This window comes from Sinocyclocheilus rhinocerous, unplaced genomic scaffold (assembly GCF_001515625.1).
Source record: "Sinocyclocheilus rhinocerous isolate Xijiao unplaced genomic scaffold, SAMN03320098_v1.1 scaffold994, whole genome shotgun sequence".
NCBI classification, from domain to species: domain Eukaryota; kingdom Metazoa; phylum Chordata; class Actinopteri; order Cypriniformes; family Cyprinidae; genus Sinocyclocheilus; species Sinocyclocheilus rhinocerous.
The window spans coordinates 13378-33239 of record NW_015655381.1 but is presented as its reverse complement, the minus strand read 5'-3'; the positions used below and the strand labels follow the sequence as shown (position 1 = coordinate 33239).

The window sequence follows — 19862 nt, the reverse complement described above, 5'->3', positions numbered from 1 at the left end:
GAATGATTCAGAGGTAATGACGTAGTGAACGATTAACAAATTCAAATTGAAACTTTTCTAACTGCATATAATATGCAAATATATGTATTAAGGCTGAAAAACCAGATGAACCAGATATTTATCATTTAAGTATGATTTTCCTTTAAGCAGAGTTTAATTTCAGCACTCAATGCCTTGTCAAGGCCTTTTTACTACTTTAACAATTACTTGTTTTAATTTAATGTAAAACACCTTTAACAAGAGCTTGACTGTAAATTATTTAGCTCAGTTTTAGCTGTACACATCAAGGCCTAGCTCCTTTTTCAGTTCACAATCCTGCCACAGCCTGTCTGTACTGAACAAAAGAAATTTACTCAGGAAACCTGTCAGCCAATCAGCTGCTGCCTTTCATCCTGCCTGTAAAAACCGGCCAATCACAGAACTGCTTTCATTGCTGTTATCAGAATGTTGGCTTGGCTGGCTTGGAGAGCAGAGACTGCTGTGTAGAGAGAGAGGGAGGGAGGGCTGTCCTCCATGTTTTAGTAAGCATTGACATTACCCACTGTTTTAAGCCATGCATCCACAGAGGTAAGAGATTTTTCATTGCTTATATGCTTTTTACACTACCTCTTAACGCTAATGGTTGAATTATGTCATGCAGAAATACAGGATTTTCTGAGAGACAGGGGACAAAAACCTGTCCCAACACCAAAGAGCTGGATCCTGGCAGGCAGAGGCAACTCAGAAATCACACTCACACTGTGTTTTAGTCACCAGGCTCGCATGGCTGACCTGTGCTAACACTGTGACCAAACTGGCCTCTTCTGGTCTCTCTCCTAGTAAAGTTTCTCTAGAGCTGGAGAGGAGCACAGTTGTGTCAGGTTGTGTCACAGGCCAGACCTCTCAAAATGATAGGCCCTGAAGAGCAGACAGTACAGACTGTAAGAGGAAGTGCACATATAGACTGGCAGAAAGATCGAGCAGCATTTTTGGCTCAGGTTGCAATTTAAGGGAACACTTTCCAATGGCCGACATAATGCTGAATGTCCATTTTGCTCAGGCTATAGGCCTAAAGCACACAGCAGATTGCATTTGCTGACAGAGTTATTGGATCTGAAATAGAAGAGACTTTCTTTTCTATCAATAGATGCATATAGATGGTGTAATAGGCTTGTGTTTGTCTTTCTGGGTTAAATAGAGGCTTCTGTCTGTTTACTCAGGATGTAAAGACTCTGTACAGGCCAGGCATTTTATCAAAACTTAAGTTGTGGTATGAGTTGGCAGCCATTTCAGACAGACTTCCTCTTTCGACTGTGCAACCACAAAGACCGTGTTTGTGTCTGTGAATGCAAGCATTTTGTCTTAATGTGGCATTATTAATATTACGTTTGTATCCAGTATTTCAAATATTTCTCTTGGATGGCAAGTCGTTGGATACTGTATTTAATACAGCAGGGGTCTGATCAGAGGTCAAAGCAGTGGAATAGTGTTTTTTCCACAACCATAATGTCAAACTGAGGTGTTTTTTTTTTTTTTAGTTCTTAACCTGCCATAGCAGTCATTGTCTGCAAAATAACCTGCACGTTGGACAGTTTGGCTGTTAAAGCAAGTGATTAAACCTGACTGTTTATCGGCTTCACCTGTCTGACTGACAGTGTATGTGCAATCGTGATTTCCTGATATCTGTTTGAGATTATACTTTAGAAATGTGATTTAATGTTTAGCTGCTGAGATTTTTGGGGGGTGGATCAGTTTGTGTGTTAAAAAAGAGCAGAGAATGAATTACAACAGGGAGATATAAGAAACATCATTTTGAATTATCATCATCAAATCATTTTTATTAGTAGTAGACAAAGAAGAGTTTCCATATTTTTTTCTAAATATTACTCAAATTATTTATTTTTGTTTTATTGTTTTAAAAAAGAAAAGAAAAAAAAGTATAAATGAATGTTACTAAAAAAATGTCATGTGGTGTAACAATATTTTTTGCACCTTGAATAATGGGTTGGTTGTTGCTTATATGTATATATACATTACAAGTCTTACTGATCCCAAACTTTTGACCGGTAGTGTGTATGAATTACAAATGTCATGAAATCCACGTTCATAAAATCATAAATCCACGTGATATTTTACAACATGAACTAACCTTGTTTTGTCATAAAAGGGTTGAATTATCTGATATTTAGGAGACACACTGACGTTGGTGATTTAGGACCACAGGGATCGCCTCTGTGACATCATTTACTGTTTTATTGAATTAATGCAGAAATTAAAAACATAATCATTAAAAAAACAGTAATTTTTTTCAATGTGTTTTTGAATAAATCAATGGATCCAGACGGAACAATGAGCATCCTTGATCCTATTACAACATTAGTGAGCAATTTAAATTATTTTTAGTGGTACATGAGCTCATTTTGGCAGCCGGCTGGGTGTAAGTCAGTCTTGAGCAGCTAAATGACAGAGAATAAGGAGTATTCCCAAGACCTGCAATTTACCACGACTCAGATTACATTTTCCAGCCTTTTCTTTGTCTCTTGGTGTTTACAAGGCCCTTGCTGCATTCCTGAGAGCCGCTCATTTGTCAAATCTCCGTTTGGCTCTTACTTAACACGACAAGGACGGAGAATGGGATCAAAATGGTCGCCCTTAACCCGTGACTGCAAGAAGGGGAGGAGAATAAAACCATCTGACATGTTTGTCCGAACATCTGCGTCCCATGTTTATTCACACCGGTAGTTCTCAGGGTAGAATATGAGTATTTTCCCGGTGAATGGCAGCAGCAGAAGCAGCCCTCCCTGCATTGCAGCAGTGTATCGGAGCAGAGAGAGAAGAGCAGGGAGAGCCTGTGTGGCACACACAGCACCAGCCGCCCAATCACGCGCCTCCGTGTGGCTCTCAAACCAATCGGCAGCACACAGCTGAGGTTAAAGATTGACAATCGCTCTGAGAGCAGCAGGGAGAGCAGGGCCCTTCTGGAAAATTCTGCACCCATCTTTGTCTCATCCCTCACTGCCTTTATATCTGAAAAAACATTTCAAAGGCTCAGCCTGAAGAATCTGTGTACTGTGCCTGTAAAGAAAAAGGTATGCTGTTATTATATGTCAGTTTTTAGATGGACAACCATACAATGCTAGTCTGACTGTGTGTTTTTGGGGAGGAAGCTTGTGTGTTAAGGTTATAGGTGTATCTGCGATTGTATTTTGCCATTTTAACTCATGTTTTCGGATTATTGCTTGCGTAAGAGGAGCTGGATTCTTCTGTGGGTGGGGAGTGGATGGTGCATGTAGGCTGGACGTGAGAAGGCCAAGATGGCAAGTGCTCAATCTCTACAGATGTTTGCCTTGTGCATGCTGTCAACACCTCCCCTCCCCATCTGCATCTCTGTGAAGGTTGGGGGTGCAGGACGGAGCAAGATATCGCTGCCACATCAGTGCAAACGCATTAGAATAGACCTAGAATAGACAATAACAGTGTGATTCTCTGATCATCTCGAGGTTTGCTCGTGGAGGTCGTTCTCTGTTCCTCTGCTCACGATGGGTGGGTGTGAAAATTACCCAGGCATCAGAAGAGAAAAGGAGGCTTTTTAAACCCACATAGGCTGATGGGAAACGTTATGTCGCTTGGAAGGTCTCAAGTCCTAGTGCTGCATTGAAATTGAAATTTCCACAGAGGTTTAGCATTAGCATCAACTGACGCTACATCTGATGAGTTATGGCCCATCGCTCTGATGGCTCAGATGGCGTTTGTGTGTTTATTGGGATTTCTATTAGAGAATTCTCTCTTGGCAGTAAGAGGAAACCATCTTGGTGCTACTTCCACCAGTGATACACTGCAAAAAATAATTTTCTTGCTCAGTATTTTTGTATTGTTTTCCAGTACAAATATCTAAACATTCTTAAATCGAGATATTTACTTGAAGCAAAATGACAGTCTTGTTTAAAAATAAATAAATAAATAAAAATAAAAATTAAGAAAGTTGGGTAAGAAAAATAATCTTGTTTTTCCTTTGAATTAAGTTTATTGTTCTTACCCCATAGACAGATATTTTTTTCTTGTTTCAATCAGACTCACCTAATTTTCATACATTTTTCAGAAAATAAGACTTATATCTTAAGTCATTTTGATTTTCAAGTAAATCTTGTCCCCAAATTCTTGCTGGTGCACCTTTTCCTACCACACTTTTTCCTTCCATTCAACTTTCTAAGAATATGCTTGGATACAGCACTCCGTGAACAACCAGCTTCTTTAGCAATGAACTTTTTTTTCATGATATTCTAATTTTTTGAGATGTACCTGTATATACACGTATATACACATACAAGAAATATTAAGTATTTCTTTTTTTTTGCACTGCATAATTAAATTGGGTTGTCTGTTGTGTTTTTGGATTGGAGAAAAGCACATTATTGTTTAAAGAAATGAAACTGCTTTGCCTTTTTTGTATATATTTACATAAAATTTGATATTTTTATGCCATGTCACTCGTTGACGAATCCATCAGGAAAGGCCTCAGCTGATTTTTATTTATTTTTTGCTAGTATCAAATTTTTAGCTTCAATATCACTAAACACATTCCCTCTGAAGGTGAAAAATGAATTCAAGCATCATTTTAGTAAAGCAGTTTCTTGTACCGAAAAGAATGGCATCAGAAGTGCAGGTGCCATAACGACAAAACAGCAGTTATAGGTGTACAACATGGACATTTAAATACCATTGATTTCTTTTCATTGTGGCAGTTTGGCTGAAGGAGGGAAGGAGTCAGATGCAATTGAAAGGATGGAAATCGCAACACGATCCAAGGGTGAGAATTGTGCTTGATGAGATGAGAGTGCCACATTTATTGCCACATTTATCAAGTGTCAAAACAGTGCAAACACGTCATGTTTGTTAAACTTCCATTTTTGTTGATGCTTTGTGGTCGGATTTAATTGGTTCAGTATAGTTTAATTTATACCTACAGTTTTAACTCTAAGTTTGTGTAAGTAATCTGTCCCATTGCTGTGCAGTCTCTGATCAAGGGTCAGCAGAGAGGACCGTCCCTAAGCGCAAGGTTTCCAGCCCCCCTCACTCCTCAAACGGACACTCGCCATCGGAATCCTCCTCCAGTCCTGTCAAAAAGAAGAAGAAACCAGGAGCCATCAATAACAGTAAAGACCAGGTGCAACTTTCACTCCCTGTACAAGGCCCTTGTTCAGTCCTGCATGTCAGTCATTCACTAATTTCAGTGTCTGTCTGTTTTTTTGTTTTTTATTTTGTCTTTTGGGCGACTTCTTCGTTGTGATTTCTCTACAAGATTTGATGGTATTCATCATTACTATCATCCTAATATAGATGTACATTTTATGATTGAGTTCACTGTTTCGCCACCTGAAACAGTGCCAAACTTTATTTTTGGCCACTTTAAGATTTGTGTGCACTTTTGGCAAATGTTACAAAATCTGCTAAGAGCCTTGTCAATTAATAATGCAATTTTCTGATTGCAAATATTTTGTTAAATAAAAATGTATTTAATTTTAGTCATTATCAAAATCTTATCACTCTTATCACAAAAAATATTTAGACCTATATTTAAGATTTATGTATTTTAATTACATATAAAATTGACATCCATTTGGATTAAACAGTTTTAACATAAACTAATTAACGTAATGTGATGCATATTTGTTTGTCACATATAATTGAAACAAGTAAAGATGAGATTTATGTAATATTACTAAAAAAACAAACAAATGTGTTTTAAATACACAATATCCAGGTTTATATATTTGTCATATAAATCCAATTTGTTAAATGTAAACTAATTCATACATTTGAACCGCTTAAATATATATAATGTTCAAAATTTCTAACTGATTAAATGTAATTGTATTCACAATTAACATTTATGCTGATTCTAGAAATCAAATAGATGCAAATACTTAAGTAATTTTCCTATTGTTTTTCCAAGTATACTTGCTTGAAAACATTTTGCTGATATTTTAGCATGAAGAAAATGAAACAGTTTGCTGTTTTTTGCAATAAGTAGCAGTTTTTAAATTAAGAGTCAGATGTGGAGTACATTATCTTCATCAAGTTTACATCAAGTTTAAACTTTTTAAAAATTAAATAACTTATATGGATTTATAATTTTAATAATAGCTATATTTAGACTGATGTCCTCAAAATGAAATAAGTAAATCAATGAATATTAAATCGAAAGGCCTCTTTTATCAGGCTATTATAGTAGAAAGAGTTCAATATCAATATATTAATACATTCCTGTGTTCTTGTTTTATTTGTTACCGTTGAGTATACAGTCAAACCTAAAATTATTCAGACACCAGATATCATTTTTGATATTTTTTTTACTAGTGGGTGCAGGACACTATAGTTCATTTATGTAAGTGAGGATAGCAAAATAAAGTAAACTGTGACACTGCACTATTTTTGAAAATAGGCAAATTTTCCAACTCCCCTAGAGTTAAACGGTTGAGTTTTACCGTTTTCGAATCCATTCAGCCAGATTTTAGCTGTAGCTTAGCATAGATCATTGAATCTGATTAGACCGTTAGCATCTCGCTCAAAAATGACAAAAGAGTTTCGATATTTGTTCTATTTAAAACTTGACTCTTCTCTAGTTACATCGTATGCTGGGGACTATTTTCAGGCGCTGCGTAATATCATTGCGCCTGCTGCACCCATGGTACGGCAGCAAAGTTCCTTGATTATTACGCCGGAATGAGAGTATAGTTCCTAGCCATATCGGACTAGAACATTGCAATTTTTCATTTTCCATCGGTCTTAGTACAAAATGTAACTACAGAAGAGTCGAGTTTTAAATAGGAAAAATATAGAAACTCTTTTGTCATTTTTTAGCGAGATGCTAACGGTCTAATCAGATTCAATGATCTATGCTAAGCTACAGCTAAAAGTGCTACCGCCAGACCCGGAGATCGGCTGAATGGATTCGAAAACGGTAAAACTCAACTGTTTAACTCTAGGGGAGTTGGAAAATGAGCCTGTTTTCAAAAATAGTGGAGTGATCCTTTAAGTGTTATCTGACATTATCAAGATGAATTTGTTCTGACAGTTTATCTCTGTGTTCTTGTCATATATTATTACCATTTTCTAAATTATAGTGAATAAACTGTGATAATGTGTGAAAGGTGTCTGAATAAATTTTGGTTTGACTGTACATGTTTTGACTGATGTGGCTATTGCATCACACCTTAAACATCATCACATCCACCGTTTTTTCAGCATCTCACACCACGAGCATTCGCTCAACAGCAACCATATGCAAACAGACCACACTTATTGTCAAACCCTGGTATCAGCTATTGATAAACCCTCAAGTTGACCACTACTGTTTTTTTTAAAAAACATTTTACCTTCTAGAAAAGTGTCATATTTCGACAGTGACATTAATTTTCACAAACAGCCTAAGGTCCGTGCCTTCAGATAGTGAGCCCAGCCAAACAATGCAAGGCAGGTGGCTGTCATGCGAGCTAAGCAGAAATGTGTATCCAGGGACAGCCTATGATTCATGTTGATGCAGCTGCAATGAATTATTAGACCTGAGCTTGTTTCCACCTCTAACAAGGATGCATTTACTTTCACGTTACAGATTGAAATTCCATTCATTTAATGCTCATTAGTCTACATTTGCCCTTTTCTGTCCTTCCATGCCACCCCCTGATCGATAACCGTTGTGCCTGTTTGTTTTGTCTTGTTACCTTTAATACCCATGTTTTGAAACCCCAACCCTCTGTTTCTCTCGCCCGCATTCCAGTCAGAACTAAGACATGGTCCCTTTTACTATGTGAAGCAGCCCGCACTCACCACAGACCCTGTTGATGTTGTACCGCAGGACGGGCGGAATGACTTCTACTGCTGGGTGTGCCACCGCGAGGGCCAAGTGCTCTGCTGTGAGCTCTGCCCGCGCGTCTACCACGCTAAGTGCCTCAAACTGGCTGCAGAGCCCGAGGGAGACTGGTTCTGCCCTGAATGTGAGGTACTGGCTTATGCAGCTCTATTTTGTCTAAAAAATAATTTATCTTCACAGTGCAGATTGTTAGCTATTTGGAAATATTTTATTTTGGGCAAGATATACTACAGACAAAAACATATTTAAAAAAAAAAAAATCTATTTGCATCTGTCTACAAAGAGAAAGGAAAATTTGAAATTGCATCATATGACGTGTGCCACCGCGAGGGCCAAGTGCTCTGCTGTGAGCTCTGCCCGCGCGTCTACCACGCTAAGTGCCTCAAACTGGCTGCAGAGCCCGAGGGAGACTGGTTCTGCCCTGAATGTGAGGTACTGGCTTATGCAGCTCTATTTTGTCTAAAAAATAATTTATCTTCACAGTGCAGATTGTTAGCTATTTGGAAATGTTTTATTTTGGGCAAGATATACTACAGACAAAAACATATTTAAAAAAAAAAAATCTATTTGCATCTGTAGATTTCAATTACAATACGTTTCTTTACAATACATATCTTTTTTTTTTGTTCCATCTACTGTATATTCTGAAGTTTTTTTACAGAGAGGTTTGTTCATATTGATTTGCTTGATTTTATACACCATTTTGTTCCTAAAAACATGGTGATTTTTTTTTTTTCTGGCTGTATTTTCTGATTTATGGAGTGATAAAAAAAGACATCTGAAATCAGTTTTGTAAAAACCGTTGACCCTGATATGTCAACAAAATGAAACTTTTTGAACCTGGCTTTATCCATTGTTCAGATTTCTGTTCTGGAAATTTGTGATAATTATTGCATAATTAATTAGATAATGCCTTATTTGCATATTTAAACATAACATTTCAGAAAACTTGTAATACAAAAAATGTTTGCAATTCTTAATGTAATTAATCAACTGGGGAAGTATGGCAATATCTATTAGTTAAATTAACTTTTAATTGTTTTTTTTCTCCAAAATCCATTTGTAATATTAGGTTTCTTTCACTAAAAAGTCATACTTTTGTTTTACCTGACAATATTCCATCCTCTCTGACTTTTAGAATTAAACGGGCTTATTTTGCTACTGTAACTTTAAAATGTTTATATTGCATGTAAATTACTGCTTTTATGATTGGCTAACTTTTTTGCATGTGAAATTAGTAATGCTCCTACTAAGTTACTGAATACTAAACATAAGCTGTAACTGGCAGCATACCATGCCAGTGATATCTGAATTCATTTTTGCATACATTTTTAAAACTCTTTCAACAGAAAAATAATATTTTGCTTTTTACGATATGTGACCCTGGACCACAAAACCAGTCTGGCTTTATCCATTGTTCAGATTTCTGTTCTGGAAATTTGTGATAATTATTGCATAATTAATTAGATAATGCCTTATTTGCATATTTAAACATAACATTTCAGAAAACTTGTAATACAAAAAATGTTTGCAATTCTTAATGTAATTAATCAACTGGGGAAGTATGGCAATATCTATTAGTTAAATTAACTTTTAATTGTTTTTTTTCTCCAAAATCCATTTGTAATATTAGGTTTCTTTCACTAAAAAGTCATACTTTTGTTTTACCTGACAATATTCCATCCTCTCTGACTTTTAGAATTAAACGGGCTTATTTTGCTACTGTAACTTTAAAATGTTTATATTGCATGTAAATTACTGCTTTTATGATTGGCTAACTTTTTTGCATGTGAAATTAGTAATGCTCCTACTAAGTTACTGAATACTAAACATAAGCTGTAACTGGCAGCATACCATGCCAGTGATATCTGAATTCATTTTTGCATACATTTTTAAAACTCTTTCAACAGAAAAATTATATTTTGCTTTTTACGATATGTGACCCTGGACCACAAAACCAGTCTTAAGTCGCTGGGGTATATTTGTAGCAATAGCCAAAAATACATTGTATGGGTCAAAATGATTGATTTTTCTTTTATGCCAAAAATCATTAGGATATTAAGTAAAGATCATGTTCCATGAAGATATTTTGTACATTTCCTACTGTAAATATATCAAAACTTAATTTTTGATTAGTAGCCTAATATGCATGGCTAAGAACTTCATTTGGACAACTTTAAAGGCAATTTTCTCAATATTTAGATTTTTTTGCACCCTCAGATTCCAGATTTTCAAATAGTTGTATCTCGGCCAAATATTGTCCTATCCTACCATACATTAATGGAAAGCTTATGTAGTCAGCTTTCAGATGTTATATAAATCTCTATTTTGAAAAATGTACCCTTATGACTGGTTTTGTGGTCCAGGGTCACATATAGAAACATCCCTTTAATATTTGCATTAAAATAAAGCTTTAAGCATTTCTCTCTTTTGTTTACAGAAAATAACAGTTGCAGAGTGCATAGAGACTCAGAGTAAAGCTATGACGATGCTCACATTGGATCAGCTGTCTTTCCTGCTGAAGTTTGCTCTCCAGAAGATGAAGCAGCCTGGTGTAGGTTTCATGACTTTCCGTGACTCTGCTTTTGCAGATCCATGATTTAGTCTACATTTGAGAGCTGTGCCTAGAACTAGCACAAAAAAAGCAATTGTGAGAAATTTTAATGTTTTCCCACTTGTTTTAACATTGTACACTTCAATATGAAATGAGAGCCTTACATTTAAGCCCCTTTCCTCAGAGAACAGGCACAGACACATTCTGCCCACCTGAAAAGCTTCATGAATGTCTCAATGGTGCTGTTTGGGGTTACATTCACAGTAGAGCCTTTACATCATAATTTGGTTAGTTAGGTTGGGTTAAAAGTGTTTTTTTAAAAAGGTATGCCAACACAAGTGTCATTCTGTGCGTACAATACACTGTAAAAAATCCTATTCAATTTACAGTAAAAAAAACTGGAAGCATTGGCTGCCAGAAATTAATGGTAAAAAAAATATGGTTACAATGTTTTAGGTATTACAGGATGATTTTTTTTTTTACCTCTAATACCTGCCCACCTGAAAAGCTTCATGAATGTCTCAATGGTGCTGTTTGGGGTTACATTCACAGTAGAGCCTTTACATCATAATTTGGTTAGTTAGGTTGGGTTAAAAGTGTTTTTTTAAAAAGGTATGCCAACACAAGTGTCATTCTGTGCGTACAATACACTGTAAAAAATCCTATTCAATTTACAGTAAAAAAAACTGGAAGCATTGGCTGCCAGAAATTAATAGTAAAAAAAATATGGTTACAATGTTTTAGGTATTACAGGATGATTTTTATTTTTTACCTCTAATACTAAAATATCTCTTTCTTTTCTTCAGACGGAGCCATTTCAGAAGCCGGTGTCGTTGGAACAGCATCCTGATTATGCAGAATATATATTTCATCCCATGGATCTCTGTACTTTAGAAAAGGTGAAAGCGAAGCATTTGAATCTGATCGATATTCCTAATTCCTAGGAATGTCTAAAATCTGGCATCTTATGAAAGTGTTTTATTAGTGTGTTCACTTTTTGTTCCTATTCAGAATATTAAAAAGAAAATGTACGGCTCCACTGAGGCTTTCCTGGCTGATGTGAAGTGGATTTTGCACAACTGTATCATTTATAATGGAGGTCGGTTGCTAACGGTTCCACTGTACTGTCAAATTAGTTTCTGCTGAATGTTTGTTTTGTTAAAACTATCTCTTTGCGTCTGTTTTTCTCTTAGGCAACCATAAACTTACAGCAACGGCTAAAGTTATTGTAAAGATCTGTGAACATGAAGTATGTATTGTAAATTGTAAGCCAAAATAAGTACACACTTTATTCAGTGCCAGTTTTTAAATACCAATTGCCTTTCAGATGAATGAGATCGAGGTCTGTCCAGAGTGCTATCTCTCTGCATGCCAGAAAAGGGACAACTGGTTTTGTGAACCATGTGTGAGTGTATTACACTAAACGAAATGAAATTCCTTCTTCACATAGTAACCAGTGTGAGTTAACCATCTGTTCATGAAATATTTGTGTGCATCAGAGCAACCCCCACCCTCTGGTCTGGGCCAAGCTGAAGGGATTCCCATTTTGGCCTGCCAAAGCTCTTCGAGACAAAGATGGACAAGTGGATGCACGGTTCTTTGGGCAGCACGACAGGTGAGGAACCGTTGAACTGGGTCCCAACCATACACACAACATCAAACTATAAATCAATTTGCTCCATGTTAATCTTAGCTTTAAACCAGAAGTGACCGACAGCAGTGTTGCGCAATAGAATTTTGACAGTCCATTTATAGGTTGACCACTTCTTTGATTAATCAGATGAAAATGAATTTTAAAAACATTATTTTATTATTATATTTTTAAAATATATTTATTCTACATTCTGCCCAATGTTCTCCTTTAAAATGAAGGCTATAAATGTATTAATTATTCCAAATATTATTGCATAAATAATATTACAAGTATACATAATATTTATGTATTATGTAATAAATATTACAGTGTTATATAAATATTAACTGTGCTATGCATTTAAGGTTTCAAATATGAACATTACATTATTACAAAAATACATACATACATTTTATCCTATAAAAGTAAGAGACTTCCTAAATTCATATCCATTTTTTTTTCAACTTTTTTTTATACATAAAACAACATCACTGAGCTTCTGTGTGCACAGAACCAACTAATAAAATTTGTTATTGATTATTTTCATTACGGATTTTTTTTTTCAATTGTATCAATTATTGCAGCCCTACATTTTTCCAAAATCATGTTTCTCATATCTTTATACAAAACCAATATGTTCTGATTGGATATGATTGATATTCTGATGCTTTTCACTCTAGGTGAAGACAGAAAAATTACTTGACACTTCTTTATAGAAAACACTTGTCGTCACTTCACTGTTTTTTTATTTATTTATTCTAACTTATTCGTTTTTATATACAGGGCCTGGGTTCCTATTAACAACTGCTACCTCATGTCCAAAGAGATCCCCTTCTCTGTGAAGAAGACCAAGAGCATCTTCAACAGTGCCATGCAGGAGATGGAAGTGTACGTAGAGAACATCCGGAAAAAATTGGGAGTCTTCAATTACGCTCCATTCCGCACACCCTACACACCAGACAACCAGTTCCAGATGCTCCTGGACCCGGCAAACCCTGGCGCGGGCTCTGTCAAACCTGAAAAACATGAGAAGATCAAGTTCAGCTTTGATGTAACGGCATCTCCAAAGTTGCTTGTGGGTAAGAGCATGGTGTCCAGTGGAAACGTTGGGGGCGGGACAGGAAGGCGAATCTCAATGACGGACATGCCTCGTTCACCAATGAGCACTAACTCCTCTGCCCATACGGGATCTGATGGAGAACAGGAGACTGCAGAGAAAGGTCATTCTAGAGCGGCTCTGCCACATTACAGCACTGGAGAGGAGTCAGTGGACTGCACTGGTATATATAACATGAAATGTTTCCTGATAATATTTAAACCGAATGATTTGTATGACTAAAGCTCATTTCTACTCTTACAGCATCGCCTGCCCCTCCTAGAGCAGGTCTCACAGGAAACACCTTAGAGAGCCCTAAACCTTTCCATTCACCGGCTCCCAGCGCCCCTGTTAAACAGGAGAAGACCCCCACTACCGGCAGCATCCTCAACCTCAACCTCGGTAAAACCCCTTCAGTTGATTAATCTGCTGCTTGTTTCTTTGATTAATTGTTTTATCTGATAATAACCACATTTTATTTTCTAGTATTCAAAAGTGTGGGGTCAAAAAGATTTTTAAATGTTTTTCAAAACCTCTTGTTCACCAAGGCTGCATTTATCTGATCGAAAGCACAGTTTTATAGAAATATTGTGAACTGTTTTCTATTTAAAATAATTTCAAATCTAATTTATTCCAGTCTTCAGTGTCACATGATCCTCACATGATCCTAGAAACATTTCTTATTATTATCAGTGTTGGAAATATATATATTTTTTTACAGAATTCTTTGGTAAATACAAAGTTCAAAAGAACAGCATTTATTTGAAATATTTTCTTTTTATATTATTTTCTTTTTATATATTGAATATTTTCTTTTGATCAATTTAATGCACACTTGCAGAATAAAAGTATTAATTTCTTGAACAAAAAAAACCTGACTATATACCATGTTATATCACATCTTGCCCACTGTTCTCTTCCAAATTGAAGGCTATAAATTAAAATAATTTTAGGTACGTAGACATCACTGTGTGCATAAAAATGTTTAAAATATAAATGTTACATAATATACAGTGCCTTGCGAAAATATTCATACCCCTTCATTTTTTTCACATTTTGTTAAGTTGCTGCCTTATGCTAAACTGCTTTAAATTACTTTTTTCCCCACATCAATCTACACTCCATACACCATAATGGTAAAGCAAATGGAGCTGTTTTTCAGCGGCAGGGACTGATGGACTCATCAGAGCAGAAGAAAAGCTCAATGCACCAAAATATTGAGATAGCCTTAATGAAAACCTAGTCCAGAGCATCCAGAACCTCAGACTGGGCAGAAGGTTCACCTTCCAACAGGACAATGAACCTAAACACACAGCAAGAGTGGCTTATAGACAACTCTGTGAATGTCCTTGAGTAGCCCAGCCAGAATACTTATGCAATGTACTTATTTCAGTTTTTTTATTTTTAATAAATTTACGAGGTTGTGACAATTCTGTTTTTGCTTTGTCTATATGGTGTATGGAGTGTAGATTGATATGGGAAAAAAAGTAATTTAAAGCAGTTTTACATAAGGCAGGAACATAACATGAAAAAATGAAGGGGTATGAATACTTTCGCAAGGCACTGTATGTAATGTTACAACATATGAAATTTTATGTGAACAGAAACAAGGCTGTGATGGAGGGAATGGAAGTATGTTCAATATGTTGTACTGTGTGAAAGTAAACATGAAATCAAAACTGACCATATTTAATTTCTTCACAATAAGACATTAAGATCTCATTGTGGATAATTCATTGGTGATGCTATTCCACAAAAAAGCCTTTCTAAATCTTCCTAGATCTTATTTATACTTGATGTCCTGTAGCTCAAATAAGGATGTAATGAGGATCGAATGAGTATGCTTTTAGATCTGCTCATAGCGGTCTTGTGATCGCTTTCAGATCGTAGTAAGGCAGAGATGGACCTGAAGGAGCTGAGTGAAAGTGTCCAGCAACAACAGCAGCATGGGGCTCAGCCCTCCCTCACCTCCCCTAAGAGACGGATCAGAAGCCGTTTCCAACTTAACCTGGATAAGACCATAGAGAGCTGCAAAGCACAGCTGGGTGAGTTCAGATTGAAATCTGTCATCAGAAACACAACAGCCATTTTCACACTTTGAATTGACGCACAATTGCAATTGCAACAGCTTTCAGTGTTTTGCTGCCATTCACAAACCATTCTGTTAAAACTCTCTGATGGTATTACTTACGTTTCTTAAAAAGCATTTTTGTTTTGTTAGTCCAACATGAGTTTTGTGACAAAACATACATATTTTTCGACTAATTATGCCTATATCTTCCCTGTTAGGTAAAATACAGTTTTGCTTAACTCATTACACCTTCTGCAATATCTAATAGTTTTTAGAACAGCATTTTTAGAATTCTAAATATAATTTTTTTTAGCGCTTTTTAAATAGTCCTGTTTTCATCACCAGTGAGTTAGTTACACTCTATAATCCTTTTCATTTATAATGACTTATTGATAGAGAATGTGCAGCCATTGTATTACTTTCCTGAAGGTTAAACATTTCTGTGTCTCACAGGTATAGATGAAATATCTGAGCATGTGTATAAAGGCGTAGAGCACAGCGATACAGAGGAATCCGACAAGTCTGTCTCCAGCGACAGTGAATACGGTAGCGACGACGAACAGAAATCTAAGAGCGGCCAAGATGACAAAACCGTAGCTGATGATAAAAATGAGAAAGAGCCACCCAAGAAAAAGTCAAAACCATCGGCGGCTGCTGGTGAGGGCAAAGACAGCAGTGCAGAGTCTGCTGTTACAGCCAGTACAACAACCAAAGGAGAAACCAGCCAAAAAACAAGCACCTCCGAGCCTATAACTAAAGACAAACCAGGTATGGATTCAGAGAAAGAACCTCCTGAGAAACTGAAAGCTGCTCCCGCATCCCCAGATCCCAGAGAGAAACCCAAGGGCTCTGAGGAGGCCGTGCAGCCGGCATCTGTGGATGAAGACATGGACTCGGACTCTGAGAGGGAGCTGGTCATTGACCTGGGAGAAGAGCAGGCAGGGAAGAAGAGGAAGAGGAACAGGAAAGATTCAGCCGCTGGCACTGCACTCAAAGAGCCCACAGCCTCCAAACCTGAAGGTCAGATTCTCTTTATGAATCAGTGCCAATAAAGCAGTAAATAATACTGTTAATCCAAAAAATGTGGATAAAACTTCTAGCAACATCAGTTGCACCAGATGCTATTAGATCAGCATCAAGTAATTCTTATGTTACTATTGAAAGTGAATCAGTATGCAAAACAATCAAATTCACAACCAATCAGATGATAGTTGATGTTTTAAAGGCGCATTCAGTCATTTTATTTATAAAAGTAATTAACAATAAATCAAAGAATAAAATATTGAAATAATATAAAATATATAATATATACATTATATAATGTAATGTAATATATACATTATATAATTATATGTATGATGCAGCTCAGATCCATGTAAAATAAGACTATGGATCTAGCGGGTTGCTTTATGCTGCTCTCCACGTGATCACATGACTTGCCGTATACTACTACTACTACTCCGTAACCCCATTATTATCAGACGCTTTCACTTACAGATTAAAACAATTATAGCTGACTGCAAATTCACACAATGGTGAGTGAAAACCTTTTGACTTGCCTGATCAACGCTCTTGTCGCATAGCGGAATCGCTCTCTTGTGTTTCATACAAACGCAACTGGCGCCATCTTGCGTCTCAGTCATCGATTGTGTTGAAATTGAAATTCACCTCAGATAACTTCTTTATTAATATTACTGTAATATTATTGCAGTGTTCGTATTGTTTCTAAGCCAGTTGTTTTGTACGTTGCAGTAGACCTTTTTTTCAGCGTAAATTAAATTAAGATAGATACAATACCTTAAGCATAAATTTATAATTCTTGCCCATGTATGTATTTATCAAGCCTAAGATGACTGCCATATTATCAACATATACAAAAATGTTTTGTGCATTTTTTAAATTAAACCATTGTTTATTTGGATTTTGAACCATTCTAAGATTCAACTGGACAAAACCTGAAACTAGTAAACCAACAAATGTCTTGTTGAAAAATTCTGATTATTGCTTGCCTCTTTATATTGTTTCCCTGGTTGGATACAAGGTAAATTGGCTAATGTGTTCTTATGCCAGAGATACTCTTATAATTTTTATTAATAGTTTAAATGAAAGTATTAAGTTATTATTAAAGTCATTTTATTTTGTGTTTTTGTCTTTTTTTAAATTCTTTAAAAAAAAAAAATCTATTAATATTTAGAATTTGTTTTTACTTTTATATTTTCTGTCTTCATTTTAAAGTTTTAGTAATTTTGTCATACATTTTAGTTATTTACAATACTCACCGAGTTTCAAATTTAAATGAAAATGATAAATGTTGCATGTATGTACAGTGTATATATATATATATATATAATGTTGTAATACCGAATTTCACTTGTATCAAAATGACGTTTAGTGTTTTAAAGTGCCCCTATTATGGGTAATGAAAGGTTCATATTTTGGTTTTGGGAGTCCCCAACATCAGGTTGACATGCATGCAAGGGCAAAAAACACTTTCATTGTCTTATAATATGCATTTATTTTTACTTTATTTGCTCAACGACTCCCAAACGATTCGCTCAACGATTCGTTTTCCCAAACCCCTCCTTTGTGACGCTAATCAGCGGTGATTGGTTCGATTGGTCTCATTTTCATTTCACCTTGCCTTACTAAATGTCATATGTACAATACCGGTCAAAAGTTTGGAATAATTAGGTTTCTTAATGTTTTTGAAAGTAGTCTCTCGTGCTTACCAAGGCTGCTTTTATTTGATTAAAAATAAAAAAATAAAACACTAAACTGTTTTCAACATTATAATAAGAAGAACTATTATTAAGAATTGTGTAGCAATAATAATTAAAAAATAACTGAGCACCAAATTAGCATATTAGAATGATTTCTGAAGGATCATGTAACACTGAAGACTGGAGTAATGATGCTGAAAATTCACCTTTGCCATCACAGGAATAAATTACATTTTGAAATTAATTAAAATAGAGTTATTTTAAATTGCAATAACATTTCACAATATTACTGTTTTATTTTTAATCAAGTAAATGCAGCTCTGGTGAGCATAAGAGACAACTTTCAAAAACATCTTATTCCAAACTTAAATATCATTATTGTTGGGTTTGTTCTTGCAGCAGTGCAACAGAAAGACTCGACACACACCACATCCACCTCCGCCGTCACCCTGGTGACCAGCACACCGGTATCGGCCACCATGATGGCAGGACCCACCGTCAGCTCTTCCTCTTCATCATCAACATCCACAACTGGAGACTTCCAGATCCCCACCACGTCTGCAGATGTAGCAGCTGATATAGCGAAGTACACTAATAAAGTGAGATTGCTAAAAGAAATGGGGGCTGCAAACTACACCTTTAGATGAAAACCATTTTAATTGTTCTGTTGACATAATTATTGATGTGTTTGACCAACAGATCATGGATGCAGTTAAAGGGACGATGACTGAGATATATAATGACCTTTCCAAAGGCACATCGGGAAACACAATAGCAGAGGTTTGTATTTGTAAAGTAAATCTGGAGAAGAGCAAAGCACTGTTGGTGAGTTATTTAACAACTTGAAAATATGAATAAAACAGCCATTTTTGCCCTGTTACAGATAAGACGGTTGCGAATTGAAATTGAAAAACTGCAGTGGCTACATCAACAAGAATTATCAGAGATGAAGCACAATTTAGGTATGTGCGTTTCTGATAATAGTTTAATTAACGTAGGGATGCACCAATAATGAAATGAGCATGAAGGGGATGACCATGTGCAAGACATTTTCCAATGCCTGCCTAAAGCAATAAATTAAAAGTAGTTTGTGTAAAAAGTGTAGTTTCCTTCACTACACATATTCATGCACACACGACATGTCAAGTACATGAAGCACCTGAATTTGGGAAAAATACAATTTCTTAGGGCCCTAAAAATGAAATTTTTGTTATAGTTTTAATAAATTGTTGTACATTTTTATGATTTCAATTAACTAGACATGCTTTTTGTTTACTAAAATTTAATTTAACCATTAAAATTTAAAACAGAAAAAAATTAAATTTGAGAAAAAAATATAATGGAATTTGGGAAAAATTAAAACCGATTTCATAGGGCCCTACTGATATGGGTCCAATATCTTGTGCATCAATATTCCATACTGACTGCATTTTTGTTTGTCCACATTTGTTAAATGTACTCAGAGCTAACCATGGCAGAGATGAGGCAGAGTCTCGAACAGGAGCGAGAGCGAATCGTGACGGAGGTCAAGAAGCAGATGGAGGTGGAGAAACAGCAGGCCATAGATGAAACTAAAAAGAAGCAGTGGTGTGCAAACTGCAGAAAGGAGGCCATTTTCTACTGCTGTTGGAACACCAGCTACTGCGACTATCCCTGCCAACAAGCACACTGGCCTGAGCACATGAAGTCATGCACACAGTCTGGTAAGACATAGTATCCGACTCAGAACGTTGAGAAACAGTGTTACGACACTCCCATAGGCTTCCATAGGAACTGAGGAATGCGGAAGTAAAGCGTGTCATGGAGCCTCCAATAGTTCCAAACAGCCAATAGTCCCTGTATTGAAGCCCATTAATTTCAGTGCTTCTCAAGCACACTCGCCAGAAAGTTGAGGAAATTACAGCAGTTTTTGGCATTTTAACGCATTAGTTTACCTCTC

The 19862-nt window shown here is 36.0% G+C and overlaps 1 protein-coding gene across 1 annotated transcript in view; it reads left to right on the top strand.

The window, feature by feature from the left end:
* Positions 1-477: 477 nt before the first annotated feature.
* The window catches only part of LOC107717959 (protein kinase C-binding protein 1-like), a 21660-nt gene continuing 2275 nt past the window's right edge, over positions 478-19862 (top strand). Inside the window, exons 1-18 of the mRNA XM_016524866.1 lie at positions 478-567; positions 4722-4786; positions 4992-5143; positions 7757-7978; positions 10290-10403; positions 11210-11302; positions 11415-11502; positions 11597-11652; positions 11731-11808; positions 11903-12018; positions 12820-13316; positions 13397-13534; positions 15016-15177; positions 15657-16223; positions 18323-18522; positions 18623-18703; positions 18807-18885; positions 19387-19626. Of these exons, the coding sequence (XP_016380352.1) occupies positions 554-567; positions 4722-4786; positions 4992-5143; positions 7757-7978; positions 10290-10403; positions 11210-11302; positions 11415-11502; positions 11597-11652; positions 11731-11808; positions 11903-12018; positions 12820-13316; positions 13397-13534; positions 15016-15177; positions 15657-16223; positions 18323-18522; positions 18623-18703; positions 18807-18885; positions 19387-19626 (2962 nt within the window). The 5' untranslated portion in view covers positions 478-553. The remainder of the gene's footprint in view (positions 568-4721; positions 4787-4991; positions 5144-7756; positions 7979-10289; positions 10404-11209; positions 11303-11414; positions 11503-11596; positions 11653-11730; positions 11809-11902; positions 12019-12819; positions 13317-13396; positions 13535-15015; positions 15178-15656; positions 16224-18322; positions 18523-18622; positions 18704-18806; positions 18886-19386; positions 19627-19862) is intronic.